The following is an 18,808-nucleotide window of genomic DNA, read 5'->3' as shown; positions in this document are numbered from 1 at the left end:
AGCAATGCGATAATGACCAAATCATCTGTTTTAGTGATGTTGGTTGAGGGATAAATATTAGCCCCAGGACACCGGGGAGAACTCTCCTGCTCTTCTTTGAAATAGTACCATGGGATCTTTTACATCCACCTGAGAGAGCAGACGAGACTTCGGTTTGACGTTTCATCTGAAAGTTGGCACTTTCAACGGCGCCGCCCCCTCCGACAGTGCGCCGCTCCCTCGGCACCGCCCCCTCCGACAGTGCAGTGATGGGGCACGGATCTATATCTGTGATGCACACGCACACACCCTGATGTGAGTGCCACAAGTGGAGGCCGCCCTTGTCCCCAGGGGAACGAGGGGTGGGGAATAACACTTTAAACATTCACTCCGTCTACCACTCTGGCTGCAGTGTGCACCACCTACAAGATACACTGCAGCAACTCGCCAAGGCTTCTTCAGCAGCACCTCCCAAACCCACGACCCTTCTACAGCCTAGAAGGACAAGGACAAGGGCAGCGGGCGCATGGTAACACCATCACCTGCAAGTTCCCCTCGAGTCGCGCAAACACCAGCCTGACTTGGAAATGTACCGGCCGTTGGTGGAGGGAGTGAATGTTAAAGTGGTGGAATGGGGCGCCAATCAAACAGGCCGAGTGAAATTGGTCAATTAATGACTATTTATTTACCTGCGATAAAACCCGTTTGGCCTGCGATTGGCCGTGAATATTTATTTTTGGAGGACGGGATTGTTTGCCCTTTCTTTCCACTGAATTTTTCACTGCTGTCTGCTGAAATCACAGAAGCACAAGATTTAGTTACAAGGATTATCCGTCGAGTGTTCTGTAGTTGTGAAGGTGGATGTTCCCAGGGATATTGATGCCTATCCATTACATGCTCGCCAACCATTCGAGGTTGAAGTCATAATTGAAATCTCGCAGGATTACTGTTTGGTATCTTGTTCCATATTAGTTAAGGTCAGGAGCAAACTAAAATTTCAAAGCAAAAAAAGAATGTCACTGACTCTTGCTGCGTTGTGGTTCCACTGGCTCTGATGGTCCTCTGACACCTCGCTCGTTTTCATGTGTGTGTCAGCTGCGGCTCAGTGGGCAGCGCCACTCACCCCTTGAGTCAGAAGGTTGTGGGTTCAAGTCTCGCTCCAAAGACTCGAGCACAAAATTTCAGGCTGGCACTCCTTACTCCTGGACTGAGGGAGCGCCGCACTGTCGGAGGGGCGGTGCTGAGGGAGCGCCGCAGTACTGAGGGAGCGCCGCACTGTCGGAGGGGCAGTGCTGAGGGAGCGCTGCACTGTCTGAGCGGCAGTGCTGAGGGAGCGCCGCACTGTCTGAGGGGCAGTGCAGAGGGAGCGCCGCACTGTCGGAGGGGCAGTGCTGAGGGAATCATCATATAGGCAGTCCCTCGAACGGGAATGACTTGCTTCCATACAAAAAGGGACGAGTTCACAGATGTTTCAATGAAGGAGCAGATGTTCCAGTCCTGAACTCCAATCGAAGGGGTGGAAGATGCCTGTGCGTGGATTTTTTTACCGTGGGGTGACCGTTGCACACCAGCCACCACACGGGCTTGACATAGCGAGGTCTTGGTCCAGTGGCAAGGGTTAACCAGGACGACTGGAGACCTGCTCTGCTGCACGGACCTAGTGCGCGCACATATCGCAGTGTGGGCTGGGCCGGTGCTGCCCCTGGGTTCTTCTGTGCCTCGTACCCTCATTTGCCGCACCTCCGCCACGATCTCTCACCGCTCCTCTGCCACAAAACGCTCGCCAAATCTCCGCCACCATCTCCCACCGCACCTCCGCCACGATCATCCACCGAATCTCAGCCACGATCGCTTCGATCACTCGACACAACTTTCCCACTCCTCTGCTGTACCAGGCCCCCGCCGATACTCCTGCCCACGCTCCAAAAGGCGACCTGGGTCCTGATGACGTCACTCGTTCGCCCACCCCGAAATCGACGCACACTTGTAGCAACTGCCGCTGGAAGTTGTGGTGGTACGCCGGTCCAGCTCTCTTATGGCCCGACCTGCGGAGGTGTTCCCTCGCAGGTCGGGGGGCCATGGTGCTGTAGGCCCACCTCTCTTTTATGGCCCAATCCGAAGCTGTACCTCAGCACAGGCTGCCATCGCCATTAGAAGCAATTCTTTTAGCCCTCAGAAACCAGTCATTTACCCCTGAAAACATTCTCCGCTCTCCCTGGACAAGGTTACCCACCTGCCACATTATCCTTTTCCAGCCAGGCTGTTCATGCCGTGGACTTGTGATAAAACCACAGTTGGTCAGCAACTTTCACCTCGAGATGTTGAGTCACACCGGGTTTAGATCTTGACTGACTGACTCAATCCAATCCTGTCCTAGATGGTGAGTCATCACTGAGGCCAGGCACATTACTCATCACTATATTGCCTGCTTCCCACTCTGCCTACAAGTATTTGCAGTGTCGCTAGACGGGAGACACAAAAGAAAATGGAATTTGTACTGAGAAAACAAACACGTGATTCCGAATTTCACAGAAGTAAAAGTTCAAGACTAAAATAAAAGTCGTCAGTCAGTCGGACACTCCCGCACCCTCCGGGCGCATTACCATCGCAGCACTCCCTTTACATTACATCAACAAAGGAGGGCCGCGCTGTCGGAGGGGCAGTACTGAGGGAGGGCCGCACTGTCGGAGGGGAGGTACTGAGAGAGCACCACACTGTCGGAGGAGCAGTACTGAGGGAGCACCGCGCTGTGGGAGGGGCAGTACTGAGGGAGGGCCGCACTGTCGGAGGGGCAGTACTGAGGGAGGGGCGGTACTGAGGGAGCGCCGCGCTGTCGGAGGGGCGGTACTGAGGGAGCGCCGCGCTGTCGGAGGGGCGGTACTGAGGGAGCGCCGCGCTGTCGGAGGGGCGGTACTGAGGGAGCGCCGCGCTGTCGGAGGGGCGGTACTGAGGGAGCGCCGCGCTGTCGGAGGGGCGGTACTGAGGGAGCGCCGCGCTGTCGGAGGGGCGGTACTGAGGGAGCGCCGCGCTGTCGGAGGGCCGGTACTGAGGGAGCGCCGCGCTGTCGGAGGGGCGGTACTGAGGGAGCGCCGCGCTGTCGGAGGGGCGGTACTGAGGGAGCGCCGCACTGTCGGAGGGGCAGTACTGAGGGAGGGACGGTACTGAGGGAGCGCCGCACTGTCGGAGGGGCAGTACTGAGGGAGGGCCGCACTGTCGGAGGGGCAGTACTGAGGGAGGGCCGCACTGAGAGAGCACCACACTGTCGGAGGAGCAGTACTGAGGGAGCGCCGCGCTGTCGGAGGGGCGGTACTGAGGGAGCGCCGCGCTGTCGGAGGGGCGGTACTGAGGGAGCGCCGCGCTGTCGGAGGGGCGGTACTGAGGGAGCGCCGCGCTGTCGGAGGGGCGGTACTGAGGGAGCGCCGCGCTGTCGGAGAGGCGGTACTGAGGGAGCGCCGCGCTGTCGGAGGGGCGGTACTTGAGGGAGCGCCGCGCTGTCGGAGGGGCGGTACTGAGGGAGCGCCGCAGTGCCTTGATCTTATCGAATGGCGGAGCAGGCCCGAGGCTGAGTGGCCTACTCCTAATTCTAGTGGTAGCAGGTCTGTCACTAGTGGCTGGGGAGCTGTTTGGGGTGAATCAGGAATATTGCACAAGAAGCAGAGCATGCAATATTAAGTGTTAGTTTAAATATAATTTTCCCTCGTGTATTGGTACTAGTGACAACACTAACCCCTTGCCTATGGTAAAAGGGGGATGTCTTTTACATTTATTCTCTGGATGTGGGCGTCACTGGCAAGGCCGGCATTTATTGCCCATCCCTAATTGCCGTGGAGAAGGTGGTGATGAGCTGTCTTGAATATACCTGAGTGGCTCGCTTGGCCATTTGAGGGCAGTTAAGAGTCAACCACATTGCTATGCAACGTTAGCATCCTCGACCAGGCCAACATCCCCAGCATCGAAGCACTGACTACACTCGACCAGCTCCGCTGGGCAGGCCACATAGTTCGCATGGCCCCGACACGAGACTCCCAAAGCGAGCGCTCTACTCTGAACTCCTTCACGGCAAACGAGCTCCCAGGTGGGCAGAGGAAACGTTACAGGGACACCCTCAAAGACACTCTGATAAAAATGCAGCATCGCCACCGACACCTGGGAGTCCCTGGCCAAAGACCATTCCGCCCGAAGTGGAGGAAGTGCATTTGGGAGGGCGCTGAGCACCTCGTGTCTCGTCGCCGAGAGCGTGCAGAAACCAAGCGCAGGCAGCGGAAGGAGCGTGCGGCAAACCAGTCCCACCCTCCCCTCCCCTTCCCTCAACCACTGTCTGTCCCACCTGTGACAGGGACTGTGGTTCTCGTATTGGACTGTTCAGCCACCTAAGGACTCACTTTTAGAGTGGAAGCAAGTCTTCCTCGATTCCGAGGGACTGCCTATGATGATGGTGGAGTCTGGCGTCACATCAGCCAGTCCAGGTAAGGGCGGCAGACTTTCTTCCCTGAAGGGCATCATTCAACCAGATGGGTTTTTATGACGATCGGATAGTTGCATGGTTACCATTACTGATGCTAGCTTTTTCCATTTCCAGATTTTTATGAATTTAAGTAATTGAATTTAAATTCCCCAGCTGCCGTGGTGAGATTTGAACTTGTCTGTGGATCATTTGGCAGGCCTGTGGATTACTCGTAACATAACCGCTAAGCTAATGTAACCTGAATTAAACTTGACCTGCTTGATGTAGACTTGTTGATGTACTGCACCTGAGCAGAGCTGAAAAGCACTTTGAGCTCTCCGATCAGATAATGTGTATAAATACTTACATTATTTCAACAGTTTGAGGGGCCCGTGTTACTCACAGAGGTGGTTAATAAACGGGTGATTTCTACAGCACTTTTTTTCTCTGTCGTTATATTCATCGATTTGTGCTGTCCACTACTTTTCCAGAGTTTTATGGTTTCAATTTGAGTAAATGTCCCACGTGAGTGATTCCGCACAGTTCACATTACCTTAAGTACCTGTTTGTGTTGAATTGTGTTGGCAGCTAAAATCCACTCCTGACCTTCTGAAGGACCAGCAAGAACTCTCGCCTGCCAACGAGGAGCTTACAAAGCAGTTAATCTTCAAAATACTCAAGGAAGGGTGAGTGGGCTACGAGGCTAAACCCATCGGGAAAGGACGAACAGGCTGGGGATCTTTTTTTTTCCCCCTCTTGAAAAGTGAAGGCTCAGGGGTGACCGAGTAGAGGTCTGTGTGAAATTCTGAAAGGTTTTGATAAGAGTAGACACAAAAGAGAGTGTTTCCACTTGTGGGGGAAGAGCAAAACTGGAGGCCATTGATCTAAGATAGTCAGCAAGAAGTCAAATTGGGTAAAGATGTTTCTCCTGAATTCCCAGAGAGCGGTGAGAATGTGGAACTCGCTGCCACAGGGAGGGGTTGAGACGAATAGCACAGATGCATTTAAGGGGAAGCTGGATAAACACATGAGGGAGAACGAGAATAGAGGGCTCCTGGACTAGTTTCGATCGCCTGGATGTGTCGAAGAGGAATTTTCCCAGATTTCGCCCCCCCCCCCCCCCCCCCCAATTGGCCTTGGTTTTTGCGTCTTCCCAGGAGATCGCGTGGCTCCGGTTGAGTTGGGGTGGAGTGTAGAATGTTTCGGTGCAAGGGGTGTCGCAGTTGTGTGGGGCGGACTGGTTGGCCCGGGTGCTCTTTACCTTTCTACCATTGTTCGTAGGTTTATATGTAACCTTCAGGGCTGCTGACCGAGGGCCGTGCGGCTCTTTGTCGGCCGGCGCGGACACGATGGGCCGAAATGGCCTCCTTCTGCGCTGTAACTTTTTATGTTGCTATCTTACGTTGACTGGGTGAGATGAAGAGGGGTGGGAGGGGGTTGGTGTGGAGCATAAACACCGGCACGGAGCGGTTGGGCCCAATGGCCTGTTTCTGGGCTGGACATTCTATGTCATTTAAACACTCTGATTATATCTGCCGCTCCATTAATTCCAGGCACTCGCGCCTCTCCCACCCTTGCCCGAGCGCCTACTCTTGGTGCATGCCCCTAAAGACTGGCGGTCGGCTTTCAGCTCGCCGACCCGGGTGTTAAACGGGCACCCCGGATTGGCCGCTGGTTCGAGGAACCGCCTGACGTTCCGTGGAGGGTGACCAAACCCGCCACGCCAGTTTTACTCCCAAGTCGGGCAGAGCTATTCGAGAGTGGAGGGCATCACAACCAAGCCTGTCCTGTCCTTTCCTGACATCCACACACTTGTTCCTTCCAATCGAGGGGGTCACTCGATACAAGAACATAAGAAATAGGAGCAGAAGTAGGCCATTTGGCCCCTTGAGCCTGCTCCGCCATTTAATACGTTCATGGCTGATCTGATCATGGACTCAGCTCCACTTCCCCGCCCGCTCCCCATAACCCTTCACTCCCTTATCACTCAAAAATCTGTCGCTCTCCACCTTAAATATATTCAATGACCCAGCCTCCACAGGGCAGAGAATTCCACAGATTTACAACCCTCTGAGAGAAGAAATTCCTCCTCATCTCAGTTTTAAATGGACGGCCACTTATTCTGAGACGATGCCCCTAGTTTTAGTTTCCCCTATGAGTGGAAATATTCTCTCTGCATCCATCTTGTCAAGCCCCTTCATTATCTTTTATGTTTCAATAAGATTACCCCTCATTCTTCTGAATACCAATTTAGGCCCAACCTATCTTCATAAGTCAACGCCCTCATCTCCGCAATGGACATAGTAAACATAAAAACATGGAAAATAGGTGCAGGAGTAGGCCATTCTGCCCTTCGAGCCTGCACCACCATTCAATAAGATCATGGCTGAACAGCCTCCAATGCAAGTATATCCTTCATTAAATACGGAGACCAAAACTGCACGCAGTACCCCAGGTGTGGCCTCACCAATACCCTATACAGTTGTAGCAGGACTTCTCTATCAATCGGGAAAGGCATTTTGGGCTGACTGTTTTGTTATTTCCCCCCCTTCTCTAACTCTGGGTCACTGGGGCCAATTGTACTCTCCCAACCGATGCCCTAGCTGGGATTTTAGCACAGGCTGGGGGTTAGGATCGCGTTCGGTAACATTGAACAATCGTTCCGTGCTCCCCTTCCCTGCCTGCGAATTTAAAAATCTCTTGCTGGAGGGCGCTCCCCCGATCTCCTGAGATCTGGCCTTGGATTGCCAGTCGAATTGTTTTCCCTAACGCTGTTTGTGACGTTTAATTACAGGAGTGTCGAAAGCGAAGGCTTCTTGAGGAAGAAAGCCAACCATGTGTTTGACAAATTCCAAGGCACCAAAGTAAGGGACAGTGTCCATTTAGTCTTGCCTTTTAAAATTCTGAATTGTAGTTAATCTAGGAGTGTTCAAGTGTTTTGTGGGCCATATTGAAGCCTGCTGTGCTGCGTATAAAGTTTAAATCCACATACCCATTCATTTTCAGCTGTTACATAAGAACATAAGAAATAGGAGCAGGAGTCGGCCATACAGCCCCTAGAGCCTGCTCCGCCATTCAATAAGATCATGGCTGATCTTCGACCTCAACTTCACCTTCCCGCCCGATCCCCATATCCCTCGGTTCCCCGAGTCCAAAAATCTATTGATCTCAGCCTTGAATATACTCAACGATTCAACATCTGGGGTAGAGAATTCCAAAGATTCACCACCCTCTGAGTGAAGAAATTCCTCCTCATGTCAGTCCTCAATGGCCGAGCCCTTATCCTGAGACTGTGTGACCCCTGGTTCTAGACTCCCCAGCCCGGGGGGAAACATCCTCCCTGCATCTACCCTGTCAATCCCCCTCAGAATCTTGTATGTTTCAATGAGATTTACTCTCTTTTAAACTCCAGAGAGTAGAGGCCCAATCTACTCAATCTATCCTCATCGGACAACCCTCTCAACCCAGGGATCAATCTAGTGAACCTTCATTGCACAGCCTCTAAAGCATGAATGCTCTTTCTCATTGTCCCCTGTTTGGAGTAAAATTCACTTGCTTTCAATTTAAAAAACAAAATGCTATCTTTTTATGCATTTTACCTTTATCGGTCCCATATATTTGAATAGGTTTGTGATCGCACGCACTCTGTCGCTCTCGCGTGGGCGCGCTCTCCTTTGATAAGTTATAATTAGGAGTTTTCTTTCGCATTGACAGTTCTGAAATTGCCACAACTTAATTGTCATCTTGGCTCAGTTGGTAGAAGGTTGTGAGTTCGACCATGATCCGGCACGTCGATAACCTCGACCCCCACACATTTAAAAAAAAAAAAAAAAAAAAAATCCTCGCACAGGCATCTTACACCTTTCAGTACGTAGTTCGGGACCTGGGATGTCAGGTCCTTCATTGAAACACCTGTGAACTCGCACCTTTTTGGTGTGGAAGCAAGTCATCCTCGATACGAGGGACCGCCTAAAAACAACAAGCTTAGGTCACAACTTCGGCACAGCGCCGAGGGAGTTCTGAGGTGATTGTTAATGTCCGGCGTCGCTGGTAAGGCCGGCGTTTATTCACGATGTATAAATACAATGCTTCTTTATTAACCTCAGCTTTGATATCCTGCAATATGGGCCTCGTCTCTTCACCTGAGTTTTAATCGATTATTATCCAAGCTAATAGTTAATTTTCATTTGTTCAGTATGCTGAGTTATCAGCTGATCCCCAGACGTCCTCTGCCCAGAAGAACGACTTGGAGAAGAAGGTGGCAGAACTCCAGCATAAACTGGACGAAGAATTAATGGTAAATACTCTCCACTTGTCACTGTACTTTTTTTGGCAGGAGCACACTGCCGTGTGGTTTGACTCTCTCCCTCCCTCTCCACAACTTCTGTCTGAGGCTGAACCAGACTGTTCACAACCTCGGTGTCATATTTGATCCTGAAATGAGCTTCCGACCACATATCCGCAGCATAACTAAAACCGCCTATTGCCACCTCCGTGACATCGCCCGTCTCCACCCTTGCTGAAACCCTCATCCGTGTCTTTGTTACCTCTAGACTTAACTACTCCCAACGCACTCCTGGCTGGCCTCCCATGTTCTACCTTACGTAAACTGGAGGTCATCCAAAACTCAGCTGCCCTGTGTCCTAAAGGAAATAAAGGGTTATGGGGAGCGGGCGGGGAAGTGGAGCTGAATCCATGATCAGATCAGCCATGATCTTATTGAATAGGACCAAGTGGCCTACTTCTGCTCCTATTTCTTATGTTCTAACTCACACCTAGTCCCGCTCACTCATCACCCCCTGTGCTCGCTGCCCCGTGTCCTAACTCGCACCGAGTCCCACTTACCCATCAATCCCTGTGCTCGCTGACCCCGTGTCCTAACTCGCACCGAGTCCCACTCACCCATCACCCCCTGTGCTCGCTGTCCCCGTATCCTAACTCGCACCTAGTCCCGCTCACCCATCACCCCCTGTGCTCGCTGCCCCGTGTCCCGCTCACCCATCACCCCCTGCGCTCGCTGACCCCGTGTCCGAACTCACACCGGGTCCCACTCACCCATCACCCCCTGTGCTCGCTGCCCCCGTGTCCTCACTCGCACCAAGTCCCGCTCACCCATCACCCCCTGTGCTCGCTGCCCACGGGTCCTAACTCGCATCGAGTCCCACTTACCCATCACCCCCTGTGCTCGCTGACCCCGTGTCCTAACTTGCACCGAGTTCCACTCACCCATCACCCCCTGTGCTCGCTGTCCCCGTATCCTAACTCGCACCTAGTCCCGCTCACCCATCACCCCCTGTGCTCGCTGCCCCGTGTCCCGCTCATCCCTCACCCCCTGTGCTCGCTGCCCCTGTGTCCGAACTCGCACCGGGTCCCACTCACCCATCACCCCCTGTGCTCGCTGCCCCCGTGTCCTAACTCGCACCAAGTCCCGCTCACCCATCACCCCCTGCGCTCGCTGCCCCCGTGTCCTAACTCGCACCAAGTCCCGCTCACCCATCACCCCCTGTGCTCGCTGTCCCCGTGTCCTAACTCGCACCAAGTCCCGCTCACCCATCACCCCCTGTGCTCGCTGCCCCCGTGTCCTCACTCGCACCAAGTCCCGCTCACCCATCACCCCCTGTGCTCGCTGCCCCCGGGTCCTAACTCGCATCGAGTCCCGCTCACCCATCACCCCCTGTGCTCGCTGACCTACATTGGCTCCCAGTTAAGCAACGCCTCGATTTCAAAATTCTCATCCTTGTTTACAGATCTCTCGCCCCTCCCTATCTCTAATCTCCTCCAGCCCCACAACCCCGCCCCGGGACTGAATTTGATAAATCCAGTCATTTGCGGCTGACAACTAGAAGATGATTGTCATTTAAAAAACCCAATTGATTCACTAATGTGCTTTAGAGAAGGGAACCAGCCACCTTGACTCCACCTGACCCCAGTCCCACTCTAAATGATTGGCTTGCCGGGCCACTTCACAGAATATTAAGCGGAACTCACTCACCCTCCCAGCAATGAATGCATCCTTGCCGGCACAGCCCATGTCCCGAGAACAATTCCTTTTTGAAAGCGGCTGCACAACAAAGCAGGTATAACCGGAAGCTGCTTTTATCTTGCAGTCCCGCCCTCTTTACCGTTATATTCCGCTGTTGCCGCGAACCCTGCAACATTGGAACTATACGAGAGCAGCTACGGACGTGAGCAGGTCCGCACTGCTCTCCTGCAGCACCTAGTGGCCACCTACAGAATGGCAATGGAAGAGGCATGGGAACACATCAGTTGCACAGTTTAAAAAAAAATACTTGCATTTCTACAGCGCCTTTCAACACCTCCGGACGCCCCAAAGTGCTTCACAGGCAATTTTGGCTGAGGGATAAATCGTGGCTCTTCCAATTGTGACCGTGGGATCTTTAATATCCACACGAGAGAGTAGACGGGGCCGAGGTTAAACGTCTCATCCGAAAGATGGCCCCTCCGGCAGTGCGGCGCTCGCTCAGCGCTGCACTGGAATGTCAGCATGGATTACGTGCTCAAGTCTCTGGAGTGTGACTTCAAACACACAACCTTTTGACTCAGATGAAAGTGCTACCCACGGCTGAACCTAAAGGATAGAGATACATATATTTAAAAATTAGTGGCTGAAAACGGTCATGGATAATGACTTCAAAGCAAATAGACAGGCATTTACCCATTCTGTGGAACGATCAGACCTCTTCACCCCCCCCCCCCCCCGGCAAAACAACATAAATGGGCCTTTCAATTCCGAGGCAGTAGGGCTAAATGGCTTCCAGCCGCAATATTACAGATTATGGCCACTTTCTATTGGCAGTGTGCAGGCCGCAGCAGAACTACTCACTGCTCCCACTGCACTGTAACGTGAAAGAAAAGGGGCTCCACACCTCTCTAATCGGCATACAGGACTCCAGCTTTTTTGTGGATCTCGAGTAGTTGTTGGGGTTGCACTCAGTGCGGGCCCCCTCCCCCTCTCCCTCTCCCGGGGCCCTCCCACAGAATCGGTGTGACACTGAATCCATGGGGCACTGCTTCAGCATTGCTCTGCTGGAGTTCAACCTTCAAATATGCCATCAGTCTATCAGTATTTAGTCCTGCGATTTTGTTAATCATAGAATAGTACAGCTCAGAAGGAGGCCTTTCGGCCCATCGAGTTTACGTCGGCTCTTTCGAAGAGCATCTCAGTCAGTCCCACTCCCCCGCTCTTTCCCCGTATCCCTGCAATTTTTTCTCCAAGTGTTTATTCAATTCCCCTTTGAAGGCTGCTATTGAATCTGTATCCACCACCCAGTGCATTCCAGATCCTAACCACTCGTTGCGTAAAGCAACTTTTTCCTTGTGAGGCCTCTGGTTCTTTTGCCGATTGCCCCAAGTCTGTGCCCTCAGGTTCTCTACCCTTCCGCCATTGAATACACTTTCTCTTCATTTACTCTATGGAAACCCTTCATGACTTTAAACACCTCTTTCAAATCGTGTCTCGGCTTTCTCTGCTCCAGGAAGAACAGCCCCAGCTTCTTCCCTGTCATCCCTCGTCCCTGGAACCATTTGAATCAATCTCTTCCGCACCCCCTCCAAAGCCTTCAGGTCCTTCCTAAAGTGTGGTGCCCAGAATTGGACACACTACGTCAGCTGGGGCCAAAGTAGTGTTTTTATACAGGTTTAGCATAACTTTCATCCTTAACTCTATCCCATTAACATAGAAACATAGAAAACAGGTGCAGTAGCAGACCATTCAGCCCTTCGAGCCTGCATTCAATATGATCATGGCTGATCATGCAACTTCAGTACCCCACTCCTGCTTTCTCTTCATATCCTTAATCCCTTTAGCCGTAAGGGCCACATCTAACTCCCTTTTGAATATATCTAACGAACTGGCCTCAACAACTTTCTGTGGTAGAAAATTCCACAGGTTCACAATTCTCTGAGTGAAGAAGTTTCTCCTCATCTCGGTCCTACATGGCTTACCCCTTATCCTTAGACTGTGACCCCTGGTTCTGGACTTCCCCAACATCGGGAACATTCTTCCTGCATCTAACCCGTCCAGTCCCGTCAGAATTTTATATGTTTCTATGAGATCCCCTCTTATTCTTCTAAATTCCAGTGAATATAAGCCCAGTCGATCCAGTCTTTCTTCATATGTCAGTCCTGCCATCCCGGGAATCAGTCTGGTGAACCTTCGCTGTACTCCCTCAATAGCAAGAATGTCCTTCCTCAGATTAGGAGACCAAAACTGAACACAGTATTCCAGGTGAGGCCTCACCAAGGCCCTGTACGACTGCAGTAAGACCTCCCTGCTCCTATACTCAAATCCCCTCGCTTTTCTCTTTCTTCACCTTCCACCCCTCCGGATTCTCTACAGAATCGTCAGAAGCTGGCGGTAAGGAAAGATCAAAGCAGCATTGAAATGCAGGACCTGCAGATTCAGCTGAAGGAGAGCGTGGAGGAGAGGAACCAGCTGCACTCGCTGTACCAGAAGAATAAAAAGGAACTCCAGAATAACCTCCAAGAGTAAGGTCATGTTGCCTATGTCGTCAGGAGCGTGTGTATGTTTGAATCCCTCTTTTGTTCTCTTCCCTCTTGCGGGGGGGAAAACCCCACAATCAGCATATTGTCAGCCCTGGATCTGGGCAGCACTCTCACCGCTCAGGCAGAAGGTCGTGGGTTCGAGCCCCACTCCAGAGACTTGAGCCCATAATCCAGGCTGACACTCCCAGTGCAGTACTGAGGGAGCGCCGTACTGTGCTGTCGGAGGGGGCGGTGCTGAGGGAGCGCCGCACTGCGCTGTCGGAGGGGCGGTGCTGAGGGAGCGCCGCACTGCGCTGTCGGAGGGGCGGTGCTGAGGGAGCGCCGCACTGCGCTGTCGGAGGGGCGGTGCTGAGGGTGCGATGTCGGAGGGGCGGTGTTGAGGGAGCGCCGTACTGTGCTGTCGGAGGGGCAGTATTGAGGGAGCGCCGTACTGTGCTGTCGGAGAGGGCGGTGCAGAGGAAGTGCCGTACTGCGCTGTCGGAGGAGTGGTACCAAGGGAGCGCCGTACTGTGCTGTCGGAGGGGCGGTGCTGTCGGAGGGGCGGTGCTGAGGGAGGGGCGGTGTTGAGGGAGCGCGCCGCACTGTCGGAGGTGCCGTCTTTCAGATGAGATGTTCAACTGAAGCCCGATCTGCCCCCTCAGTTGAATGTAAAAGATCCCACAGCCACTAGTTCGATGAAGAGCAGGGGAGTTATTGCCAGTGTCCTGGGGCCAATATTTATTCCTCAATCAACATGAATAAACAGATGATCTGGTTCATTATCACATTATTGTTTGTAGGAGCTTGCTGGGTGTAAATTGACTGCCACGTTTCCTATATTACAACAGTGACCACACTTCAAAAGTAATTCATTGTGTAAGATTTGGATCACAGGTCTCACACACATTACCCAGAAGCGTCTTCTGAGTCATAAGGCATTTTATTAAGGAGCGGTCGTTCAAATATCGTCAAACACACACACACAATCAGGATAGACATAACGACCGTGTCAAGGAGCTGGTGTTAGTCCCAATCGGACAGAGGGCTGGTGGCACGAATATCTCTTCCCTGCGCCGTCTGCTCTGAAAAGCTCTTTAGATATATCTCTCATTGTCTTTTTAGGGGTGGGCCTGGGGTAAGATGATGGACAGGATCATTTAACCTGTGATATGTCGAGTTCTTTGTCTCAACTCTTGGGTGAAACCCTCCTCTCCACGGGTCTTTCCTGTTTCTACTTTCTAAAGGCCCATCTCGCCTGTCCTTATCCTCCCAAGTTTGGAGTCGGACAGGCCATTCTTGGCCTTCAGATGCTTGTCATCAATAATTTATGTTGAAGTGGCTTTAGCTATTGTACCGTGGAGTGAATCTTCAATTCTAACACCAGTCTGAGGAGACTTTTTGGTCTCGAGTTAATTCTTCCAATTCACGATTTCTTACAACTGGCTGTAAAGTGCTTCGGGATATCCTGGAGCCGAGAAAGGCGTTGGATAAAATGCAAGTCTTTCTTTATCTTTCCCCTAGCCTGATGACTGTGAAGTTGGAGAAAGAAACAGTGGAGGCAGAAATGAGGGACCTGCAAGGCGAGATGGCGGCGATGCAGAGAGAGCTGCGAAACATCCAAAAATCTGCAGAAGACAGCGGGGACAGGGAAACGTTATCAGTACGTGGCTTTACCTTCGAGCGCCTACTCGGCTAAAATGTCCCGTCTCATCACTCGTAAAAACGACCGTCCCTGCCTTCTGCCGCTCCCAGGTTTCTCACCTGGGTAGTAGTGCTTCCACCAACAAAGGCTTCAGCAACAGTTACAAATGCATCCGTAGGGGAGGAACAGGAAGGCTCCGCCCTTTCCTCAGCTCTTCTGCTGCTGAAGCCCTGATACATGCATTTGTTGCCTCTAAACTCAACTATTCCAACGCACTCCTGGCCAGCCTCCCACATTCTGCTCTACGTAAATTAGAGGTGATCCAAAACTCGGCTGTCCCCGTGTCCTAACGCACTGAGTGCCGCTCACCCATCACCCCCTGTGCTCGCTGACCTACATTGGCTCCCGGTCTGCCAACACCTCGATTTCACAATTCTCATCCTAGTGTTCAAATCCCTCCATGGTCCTCGTTCCCCTCCCTATCTCTGTAACCTCCTCCAGCCCCACAACCCCCGAGATGTCTCTGCTCCTCTAATTCTGCTCTCTTGAGCATCCCTGATTAAGAACATAAGAAATAGGAGCAGGAGTAGGCCATACGGCCCCTCGAGCCTGCTTTGCCATTTAATACGATCATGGCTGATCCGATCATGGACTCAGCTCCACTTCCCTGCCTGCTCCCCATAACCCCTTATTCCCATATCTCCTGTCTTAAATTTATTCAATGTCCCGGCTTCCACAGCTTCCTGAGGCAGAGAATTCCACAGATTTACAACCTTCTGAGAGAAGAAATTCCTCCTTATCTCAGTTTTAAATGGGCGGCCCCTTATTCTAAGATCATGCCCTCTAGTTCTAGTCTCCCCCATCAGTGGAAACATCCTCTCCATCCACCCTGTCAAGCCCCCTCATAATTTTATACGGTTTGATAAGATCACCTCTCATTCTTCTGAATTCCAATGAGTAGAGGCCCAACCTACTCAACCTTTCCTCATAAGTCAACCCCCTCATCCCCGGAATCAGCCGAGTGAACCTTCTCTGAATTGCCTCTGATTATAATCGCTCAAGCATTGGTGGCCGTGCCTTCTGTTCCCTCGGCCCCAAGCTCCGGAAATCCCTGCCTAAACCTCTCTACCTCTCTGTCCTCCTTAAAATCAACCTCTTTGACCAAGCTTTTGGTCACCTGTCCTAATCTCTACTTGTCAAATTTGTTATCTCATGACACTCCTGTGAAGCGCCTGGGGACGTTTCACTACGTTAAAGACGCTATATAAATACAGGTTGTTGTTGAAAGAAATCTCCTTAGCGTGCGAATAACTGAGAACATTTGGTGAGGGAACATAAGTACCTAATGCACTTGCATCTTTGGCAAATACTAAGTCGACCACGGGAGGCAGAGTACATTTTTTTTTTTAAAGGTGTAAATAACTGGGAATCGGAGGTAACGAGTTGTGATCGGGAACGTGCTACCTGAAAGGGCCGTGGGAGCAGATTTAATTGTCCCTTTCCAAAGAAGAATTGGATAAATACTTGGAAAGAGAACAATTGCAGGGCTACGGGGATAGGGCAGGGAGGGTGTGTATTTGCTAAAGACGCAAGTACATTTGTTATGCTCCCTCACCAAATTTTCCCCTCTTTCTCAGTTATTCACACCATAAGAATATTTATTCCAACTGTGTTTATGTAGTGAAACATCCCAAGGTGCTTCACAGGAGTGTTATGCGAACTAATTGGAGAGCTCTTTCAGAGGGCCGGCACAGGCACGATCGGCCGAATGGGCTCAGTCCGTGCTGTACGGTTCGGTCACGGTCACCTGGAAGAGGGGACAGAGTGTAGTGTAACAAAATTTGCAGATGACACAAAGATTAGTGGGAAAGCGGGTTGTGTAGAGGACACTGAGAGGCTGCAAAGAGATTTAGATAGGTTAAGCGAATTGGCTAAGGTTTGGCAGATGGAATACAATGTCGGAAAGTGTGAGGTCATCCACCTTGCGGGGGGAAAAAAAACAGTAAAAGGGAATATTATTTGAATGGGGAGAAATTCCAACAGGCTGCAGTGCAGAGGAACCTGGGGGGGTCCTTGTGCATGAAACTCTTTTTGGGAGTAAACAAAAAACATTAAACCGTGCCCCCCCGATCTGGGGGAAACACCAAACATTTACTCCTTATGCATGAATCCCAAAAAGTTAGTTTGCAGGTGCAGCAGGTAATCAGGAAGGCGAATGGAATGTTGGCCTTCATTGCGAGAGGGATGGAGTACAAAAGCAGGGAGGTCCTGCTGCAACTGTACAGGGTATTGGTGAGGCCGCACCTGGAGTACTGCGTGCAGTTTTGGTCACCTTTAGGAAGGATAAAGTATCTTTGGAGGGGGTACAGTTTCGATTCACTAGGCTGATTCCGGAGATGAGAGGGTTACCTTATGATGATAGATTGAGTAGACTGGGTCTTTACGCGTTGGAGTTCAGAAGGATGAGGGGTGATCTTATAGAAACATTTAAAATAATGAAAGGGATAAACAAGATCGAGGCAGAGAGGTTGTTTCCACTGGTCGGGGAGACGAGAACTAGGGGGCACAGCCTCAAAATACGGAGGAGCCAATTTAAAACCGAGTTGAGAAGGAATTTCTTCTCCCAGAGGGTTGTGAATCTGTGGAATTCTCTGCCCAAGGAAGCAGTTGAGGCTAGCTCATTGAATGTATTCAAGTCAAAGATTTTTAACCAATAAGGGAATTAAGGGTTACGGGGAGCGGGCGGGTAAGTGGAGCTGAGTCCACGGCCAGATCAGCCATGATCTTTTTGAATGTCGGAGCAGGCTGGAGGGGCTAGATGGCCTACTCCTGTTCCTAGTTCTTATGTTCTTATGATTCCTTTTGACAGGAGCTGGTGCGGACAAAAGAGGAACTGGACATGATTGCCACCGCAAAACAGACCGTGGAGGACATCCTGAGGCAGAGGGAACGGGAACTGACGGCCCTGAAGGGGGTCCTGAAGGAAGAGGTGTGCAACCATGATAAGGCGATGGACGATCTTACAGTGCAGTACCAGAAGGATATGGAACAGTTGAGAAGAAACGTCGATGAGGTGTCCCAGGTCAGTGGGAAATAATTCCGATTTTAGTGCCTCCCTTGTTTTACAGTGGCCCTGAAATGCTGGCCTCCCTGGGTTCCTACGGACCCGGGAAGTGCCGGTGTCCAGCGCGCAATGCGCATGCGCTCGAAACCGGCATTTCCGATCTGTCAAGTTTCTGGCTTGACCGATCGTAGCCAGATCGGGAGCGAGGACACCTGTAAGTGGAAATTTCCAATATTTACGCTTACAAATGTCCTCAGAAATCTTGCGTCTGAAAAACCGGACGGATAGCCTACTTATTACAGGCGCAAGTGTTTTTTAAAAAAAAAACACAAACATATAAAAATAAAGTTATTAAAACATTTTATCATTAAAAACCCTCCCCACAAGTTTATTTTAAAAAACTTTTTTAAAAAATCGAGATTTTTTTTTTAAAAGACATTAATAACTTTAATTGAAATGAATGTAGTGCAATTATTTTATATTTTTTATTCGTGTTTTGGGTGTTTGGTTGGGTGTTTCGGGCTCTATCACAATCATAGTGATAGGAGTTTAAGACCCTGCGGAACTCCTATTACTATGATACCTTACCTGATTGGCTGCCCAAAGCCATGTGACTCCAGCTGGAGGCCTGCGCACGCGTCGACGTGCATGTGCTGCGACTGGCAGTCAGGAGAGGCCTCGGCATCGGAAAGTCCAACGTGGGCAGCAGCTTAAGGCATTCTTCCTCTAAAATGCCCGCGGGAAGGCCAAACCGGAATTTCAGGCTCAATCGCTGCCATGTGTTTGTAAAGCAGGACGGTACTTTATTTTGGGGCTTTTCTTTTGTCGTGCTTTCAACCAGGGGTTCCAGTATTTCTCCGTTCCCTGACATTCCCGTTGCCCCGTATCCTAACTCGCACCAAGTCCCGTTCACGCATCACCCCCCCTCCTCTCCTGTGCTCGCTGACCTGCAATGGCTCCTGGCCTGGCCATGCCTCGATTTTTAAAAACTCGCCCTCGTCTTCTAATCCCTTCTCGCCCCCGACAACCCTCCGAGATTTCTGGCCTCTTGCGCGCGTTTTCCCCCCCCCACCCCCGATTTCCATCGCTCCACTGTTAGCGGCTGTGCCTTCAGCTGCCTGGGGCCCCAAGCTCGGGATGTCCGATGGTCATGAGAGACGCTTATACAAATGCA

General features: G+C 51.4%; 1 protein-coding gene across 3 annotated transcripts in view; it reads left to right on the top strand.

The window, feature by feature from the left end:
- cgnb (cingulin b) overlaps positions 1-18,808 on the top strand; it is a 137,729-nt gene that overhangs the window by 52,970 nt on the left and 65,951 nt on the right. For all 3 annotated transcript variants that reach the window (XM_070868619.1, XM_070868620.1, XM_070868621.1), the window contains 6 exons: positions 5,012-5,109; positions 7,218-7,287; positions 8,619-8,720; positions 12,783-12,931; positions 14,450-14,588; positions 17,440-17,652. In XM_070868619.1, the coding sequence (XP_070724720.1) occupies positions 5,012-5,109; positions 7,218-7,287; positions 8,619-8,720; positions 12,783-12,931; positions 14,450-14,588; positions 17,440-17,652 (771 nt within the window). The remainder of the gene's footprint in view (positions 1-5,011; positions 5,110-7,217; positions 7,288-8,618; positions 8,721-12,782; positions 12,932-14,449; positions 14,589-17,439; positions 17,653-18,808) is intronic.

The sequence above is a fragment of the Pristiophorus japonicus genome, chromosome 30, assembly GCF_044704955.1.
Source record: "Pristiophorus japonicus isolate sPriJap1 chromosome 30, sPriJap1.hap1, whole genome shotgun sequence".
In the NCBI taxonomy this organism is placed as follows: domain Eukaryota; kingdom Metazoa; phylum Chordata; class Chondrichthyes; family Pristiophoridae; genus Pristiophorus; species Pristiophorus japonicus.
This window is presented reverse-complemented; position numbering and strand designations above follow the sequence as displayed.